The sequence below is a fragment of the Sorex araneus genome, chromosome 4, assembly GCF_027595985.1.
Source record: "Sorex araneus isolate mSorAra2 chromosome 4, mSorAra2.pri, whole genome shotgun sequence".
In the NCBI taxonomy this organism is placed as follows: Eukaryota; Metazoa; Chordata; class Mammalia; order Eulipotyphla; family Soricidae; genus Sorex; species Sorex araneus.
This window is the reverse complement of record NC_073305.1, coordinates 47,783,086-47,790,440: the sequence shown is the minus strand read 5'-3', so window position 1 is coordinate 47,790,440 and position 7,355 is coordinate 47,783,086. Positions and strand designations below refer to the sequence as shown.

General features: G+C 48.6%; 1 protein-coding gene across 1 annotated transcript; it reads left to right on the top strand.

Moving 5' to 3' along the window:
* Positions 1–3,829: 3,829 nt before the first annotated feature.
* IQCF6 (IQ motif containing F6) lies at positions 3,830–4,602 on the top strand. The gene is made up of 2 exons (XM_004615200.3): positions 3,830–3,844; positions 4,071–4,602. The coding sequence occupies exons 1-2, from the start codon at positions 3,830–3,832 to the stop codon at positions 4,479–4,481; spliced, it is 426 nt and encodes a 141-aa protein (XP_004615257.2). The 3' UTR covers positions 4,482–4,602.
* Positions 4,603–7,355: the final 2,753 nt, after the last annotated feature.

The following is a 7,355-nucleotide window of genomic DNA, read 5'->3' as shown; positions in this document are numbered from 1 at the left end:
CATATGTAAGGCAAGAGGTAAGTGCCTTAACCCCTCTACTATCTCTCCAGCCCCCAAATAAATTATTTTTAATAGAAGTTTTACATTAGTCTGTGGATATATCTCTGAGGGAAAATGTATGAGAAAATATCTTTCCACCTTATCTCTTTCTGTATTTGAAAATTTATCCACAGACATACACTATTAGAAAAATGCCAACTAACAGGAGCTAGAGAGAGAGTGAGGAAATGCACACACAGGGGTGGTGCTCTGCAGAAACAGTAAGATCCAGGCAGCTCCTCTATCCCTTCACCCCAGCTGCTGTCACTTTGTGAGGAACTATCAAAGCATGGTCAGAAAAGGAAATGGCAGGGGCCTGGACCAATAGTACATCCGTGGGGCATTTGCCTTGTACAAGGCTAACCTGGGTTCTATCCCCGGCATATCCCAGATGGTCCCTTGAGCACGACCAGGAGTAATATCTGAGCTCAGTGCCAGGAGTAACACCTGAGAACTACTGAGTGTGACCCAAAAAGGAAAAAAAAAAAAGGCAGGAAGGGGGTAGGAGGAATGACAGATTTATCCCCCTAGGAATTTCTATGGGGACAAGGCCAGAGTGGAGAAGGGGAGATATCCAACAGTGGGAAGTAGCATCTTAACTTCAGCACCTGGAACACAACACTGACCACGTCTCTACCCTGCATCATAACTCAACACTTCGGGCTGGGAGTGAACCCTGACACTAAGACCTATGGTTTAGTGTGGTGACAGGAAGCGTCTGAGATGGCTAGTACTTGCTGTCTGCTTAGCAGGCTGACAGTCATTAAAAGCAGCAACAGGCTTCACTCTGGACGGCTTACTGCCTGTTTCTGGTTTTGGAGGGGCTTTTAGAGGAGCATCTAGTGGTGCTTGGGAGGCCACATATTTCCAGGGATCAAACCTGGGGCCCTGTGCATGCCAGGCACACATCAAGCCCTTTAAGATATCTCCCCAACCTCCTTTTTGACATAATCCAAAGATGTTTGGTTGTAAAGAGGACCAGAACTGGTCGGACTTCATAATGGACAGTGCCGTGGCAAGTAGCACAGGTGATGGCATAAGGCATCACACACACACAGGAGTTACAGAGTTTGTTGCCACTCAAGTTTATACTTTATACCCAGCAAGCTCAATGCAGAAAAATGAGCAGTGTCACACAGGTCAATATCTGAGCCAAATAGCCTCCAGTATTTCTACATAATTGGCTGGTGCAACTCCAGTCCAAATGGAACCCTGCTTTGCAGGAATGCCCAGGGTGCCAGGAGGCGTGGGTGCACAGTGCACTCTTACCTCTTGGCAGGGTGGAGCAAGGTTTGTGGACTCTGAAGTTGATATCACTTGGGAGACCTACTTTAAGGGAAAGAATAACATAAGGGAGAGCTGGAGGATAACACAGCAGGTAGGGTGCTTGTCTTGCACACAGCCAACCCAGGTTTGATCCCCAGCATCTTTTTCGGCCCCTTGGCACCACCAGGAGTTTTCCCTGGGTAGAGAGCCAGGAGCAATCCCTGAGTACCATGGAGTGTAGCCAAAGTGCCCACCTTGCAATCCTGAGGCCATGAGTTTGATCCCCTGCACTTTCCCTGCATGTGCTACATGGTCCAGGAACTTCTGCTCTTGGGGACTTCTGGTGCCACAACGGAGTGTGAGAATGCCAGGAGGTAGAGTCAAGTGTAAGTGTGTGCCACAGCCAGGTATATGAGTACTGCAGACAGCTTGTAAACAAACCCTACCCCCCAGCCCCACTGTCCTCGTGACCACAAAGGGAAGGGGGAGGGAAAAGAACACAAAATTTTAGCTATAAATTTGGTACATGAATATTTAGGATGAAAAAAGAATTTTTAAAATTGGGGGGTGGGGAAGTCTCCCAAGTGGTGCCTGGAGTTCTCTTCTAGCAATTTTTGGCCAATCAGGCCAGTGTTTCAGTGAGGGGACCCGAGTGCTCCCTGGGCCCTGCTGTTCACTGGCAATGCCCATGGGGACCGCCTGGGCAAGGCAGGTGCCTTCATCCCTGTACTCTCTCTCCAGCCCCCAAATATTTAAAGTTGACAAACACCACAAGCATTATGTTTAATTGGCTATCATACCTCTGATATATTCCCTCCATTTTGAGCTCATAGCCTTTTATTACTTTATAAAATAATTTTATTATTCATAGAAACTTATTGGAATGAAGCACAGCAGGTAGAGCATTTGCCTTGCACGTGGTCAACTCAGGTTTGATTCCTCCGCCCCTCTCAGAGAGCCCGGCAAGCTACTGAGAGTACTTGCCCACATGGTAGAGCCTGGCAAGCTACTCGTGGCATATTCGATATGCCAAAAACAGTAACAAGTTTCACAATGAAGATGTTACTAGTGCCTGCTCGAGCAAACCAATGAACAATGGGATGACAGTGCTATAGAAACTTGTTAAACTTAACATATATATAACACAATTTCACATGCTGACTTATATACTGTTCATCACAGTCCTGCCAGTTGGTGCCCTGGTTCTGTTAAATTCTATTTCATAAAATTCACACCAAAAAGAAGAGTACATTTACAGTGGTATCCTTGCATTATCAAGTACATTCTCTGGCAAAATAGAACTTCAGAGCTTTAATTTTAATCAGATATCAACAGAGCAGAATATTCCACTTACAGTTTTACATGTCCAAACAGGAGCTTTATCTTCAGGACAGCTTTTGTCTCCATATTTTTCAAACCTTATTTTTCCTTCCCTGCACAAACGCTGGTGCCAGGCACTAGAAAGTGTTCATCTTACCAGAGAAGCATGTCTGTGGCCACATCCTACATCTTCAGAGCATGACCCAGGTAAGAGATGGAGAAACCTCCATAGATACTCCTGGAAGTCAGTTCTTTTTTTTTTTTTTTTTTTTTTTGCTTTTTGGGTCACACCCAGCAATGCTCAGGGGTTACTCCTGGCTCGGCCACATGCAAGGCAAACTCCCTACCTGCTGTGCTATCTCCAGCCCCTGGAAGTCAGTTCTTGCAGAGTGTCTCATAAGAACGTTCTCAGAGCTGTCTACAAACTGCAGAAATCTTTCCTATTGTATTACCTAACTATGTCTCCTGAGCCCTGTGCCCAGAAAGGTGGCAGCATTCCACAGCATTGCCACCAAGAATGCCAGAGAGAGCCAGAGGAGAGAGAGGCACCTCCAATTGTTAAAATATCATTGTTTCTGGGATGAAAAAGACAGTACAGCTGGTAGGGCACTTACCTTGCAGGCAGTCAACCCGAGTTTTATTCTTCACTGCCAGGAGTGATCCCTGAGCACATAGTCAGAAGTCAGCCCTGAGCACCACTGTCTGTGGCCTCAAGGCAACAACAATAAAATTTCTTGGTTTTACAGATTCTGTACAAAACATACCAACTTGAGCAAAGTGCTCAGGCGATTCTCCTGTTCTGGAACATACATCCTGGAAATCCACCCTGGCTATAATTACTCCTAAAGAAAAGCCCCTTACTTGGAACAAAGCCATCTAAACCTCTCTCATTGCCATCAACAGGAATATAAAAGAGTGACTGGAAGATGCAGAAAAAAACCAAGACTTAAGAAACCTAATGCTGGGTCTGAGAAAGGAATGGAAGGCAAGAGGCAAAGGTGGGCCCAACCCTGACCAATCCACAAGGACATACAAGCTGAAGCAGAGGAGAGAGGGATGTGGCTAAACTGCGGAGGGACAGGAATGAAAAGGGGAGCCCTGGTACATGTGGGCGGAGTCTAATGGAGGTGACTAACAGTTGAGGGTGGGGCTAAAGACTAGGGTGGCCTACCTGGTAGACAAGTGGTCTCTGAAGACCAGGGCCATGGACACAGAAAATGTGGTTGAGGCCCCTGCAGGAGGGACAGATCCAGCAGATGATGAGCAGCGTCTAAAGGTGTGTTGAGAGGAGGTGGGGGCAGGAGGTGGACATCGGATGGGTCAGTTCAGGAAATGAGAGGGCTGGTGGCCTGATCCAGGGCCCCTTTCCTCACTGCATCAGAGGTGGAGCTAGAGATGGGAGATGACCCCCAACTCTGCTTCCCTGTGCTCTTCCTTCTGACCAGTTAGAGAAGGCAGCTGTCACGATTCAGTCATGGTGGCGAGGCACCATGGTGCGCCAGGGCTTACTGAATGCTGCGCTCAAGGCTTGGGTCATCCAGAGCTGGTGGAGGTCCGTGCAGGCCAAAATGCTGGAACAAAGACGGCGTCTGGCACTAAGACTCTACACGTGCCAGGAGTGGGCCGTGGTGAAGGTGCAAGCGCAGGTTCGAATGTGGCAGGCCCGTAGACAGTTTCTCCAGACGCGCCAAGCAGCGCGCGTCATCCAGTCTCACTGGCGCTGGCATGCCAGCCAGACCCGGGGCCTCATCCGTGGCCGCTATGAGGTCAAGGCCAGCCGGCTGCAGCTTGACATCGAAATCCTCATGACCTATGGTGCTGGCAGAGCCAAGGACACGGGATGTCTCTCTCAATAAAGATGCTTTCTGGACACAGCTTGCCCTTTGGAAATCAGACCCATAGCAGAGCTTCTGCCCTCACTTTCCTGCATTTGGCCCCAGAAATTAGACAAGAACAGTTTCTCAATCTTCAACCGAGGTCCCCTTCCAACCTCAATTTCTTCCTGTCCCCCCCCGCCCCCCAACCACCATTTACCTTACTGTACAGTCCCCTAGTTTGTGCTATGGCTCTCATTTAGGAAGTTTTCACCAGTGGCTCCCTTGTGGAATATCCTGGCCTCCCCACCCCGGGGGCAGATGGCCCTGGGTTTGAGAATGCTGGTTTAGAGCTCATTCCAAGGCAACTCACCCTGGTCCTTATGCCTGGTGAAAACCTGCCAACTTCACATCCAGATTTGATTCTTAAAATGCCATCCAGCCTGGTCTCAGCTCGTGCCACCAGTACATGTGAAAATGGGAATCGGCTTTGTTGTTGTCCCTGCTAGAACCTCTTTTCAGATCCGGCCACTAGAGAGTCTGGCTCAGGCAGAACCAGCTGGGAGGCCATAATTTTAAAGGATTCCACTGGGCCGGGCCAGGCCCTTGTGGCAGTACAGTGCTTGGCAAAGAGCAGGACAGGGCAGGAGCTGGTGTGCAGTAGCCCCCACCCCTACAGGGTTTTGTTTCCTACCCCACTGCCTCTCCCCACCCAGGGCTTCTTTTCCTCCCCACTGTGGGCCACTTCCTGTGAAGAGTGGGCACTGGTGGGAAAAGGGAGAGAAAGTCGGGGTGGCGGAGGGGCTGCCGCTCTGCCATTGGTGGTCCTTGCTTCAGGGATACAGACTCTAAATCCTGCATCAACAGCAGCATTCTGACCTCCCCCCAGACTCCTTCTCTTCCCACCCACCCCCGCCCTCCAGACTGCCACCCACTGGTTCTGCCTCTGGGGTGCTCATGGGTCTATGCTCTGTGAAGTTTCCGTTCTGTCTTGACAGAATGTCTCACCGTGATCTCTCCCATCTCAAGGTCCCTCCTCCCACCCTCTCTCTAATGTTTGATCCTGTACCTGCATCCCAGAGCACGAGGGCAGGACCATGACCCACCAGGCTTTGGTAGTGGGTGGCCTTGCACCAGGAACAGGAGGACCAATTGGAGATCTCCACAAGTCAGAGGTCTTCAAGGGTCTGCAGTTGTGTAAGGCTTTCCCTCACTCCAGAAAACATGTGTGAGCATGTGTGTGTGTGCATGTGTACCTATGTGCACACACATGCACATGTTCTGGGGAGGGTGTCTCCAGCACAGCCATGACCGTTGTCCAGATCTGGTCAGTCTGAGACCTGTCACCTCCAGTAGTTGTAGATTACAGCGATGTAGACAAGAGTGTGCCATTAAGGAGCCCCATTTAGGAGCTGGGCCTCTCAATCCTTAAAGAACCTTCCAGATGGTCTCTTGCCCTCCTGCACTGATGATTGACAGGTGTCAGGGACTCTGCCTGAGCATATACCACAGTGCTAGAAGAAGTGGGGGGGGGGTAAGCAGCATTACAGTACTGAGGCCTAGGCTGAGGATACTTGGAGGGACTTAGTATCTACATTCTTTTATTTTTATTCTTTTTCTTTTTAAGCCACACTCAACTATGCTCAAGAGTTACTTCTGGCTCTGTGCTCAGGAATTACTCTTGGTGGTGCTCAGAGGACCATATGGGATGTTGAGGATCAAACCTGGGTCATCCGCATGCAAGGCAAATGCCCTACTGGCTTTACTATCGCTCTGGCCCTTGTATCTCCATCCTTGCTCCTTCCTCTGAGGGGTTCGATGACCTCAGGAGATAAATGTCCTGGGGCCAGAGCAATAGTGCAGCAGGTAAGGCACTTGCCTTGCAAGAGGCTGATCTCAGTTGGATCCCTAATATCCCATATGGTCCCCTGAGCCTGCCAGGAATGATAGATGTCCTAGGCCTGATCAACAAATCTAGTATTTTCAGCAATCCAGATTCCTGGCTACTTAAAAAGCTGTGTCAGCTGAGATCACCCTGACCTCAGAAAATAAGGAGAGGGAAAGAAATTGAGAGTAACTAAGAAGAGGCAGACAGAAAATAAGATAAGGAGGGGTAAGGGTCAAGGGCCTTGGGTACACAAGTATGCAAAGGCATGGTATAGCTGTGATATTCAAACCGCAGAGTCAATAAAATGAAATCAGGAGATCCAAATTACAGCAACCAAACTTAAAAATGTATTTATTGGGGTCAGAGTGACCCATACCTCAGACAGGAGGTATGGTGTTTGCCTTGCATGCAGCCAACTTGGATTTGATCCCTGGCCATCCCATGTGTTCCCCCAAGCACCTCCAGGAGTGATTCCTGAGTGAAAAGCAAGGAATAACACATGAGCATCACTATATTTGGCCCCCAAATAACAAAAATTGTGTTTATCAAAGAGGCAAGATGTGAGGTGGGGCTGGGTGGGACAGAACCTGGAAGCACTGGTGGAGGGAAGTTGGTGTGATTGGTGCTGGAACATGGTTTGCCTAGAACTCAACTATGAGTAACTTTTTAAATCACACTGTCTTAATAAAAATATTATTTTTTTGTTTTGGGGGGTCACACCTAGTGGTGCTCAGGGCTTACTCCTGGCTCTGAGCTCAGGGATCACTCCTAGCAGGGTTTGGGGGATTATATTCGGGTGCCAGGGATTGAACCCAGGCCGGTCACGTACAAAACAAGCACCCTACCAACAGTTCTATTGCTTTGGTCTCATCGATGATTAAAAAAACCCACCCAAAGCAAAAAGAACAAAAGCAAAATACTCAAGTGAAACTCTACCAAATAAAAGCTCTTGCACAGCAAGAAACATAATCAACAAGATGAAAAGGCTTCTACAGAATAGGAGAGAATATTTGCCAACAATTATCTGG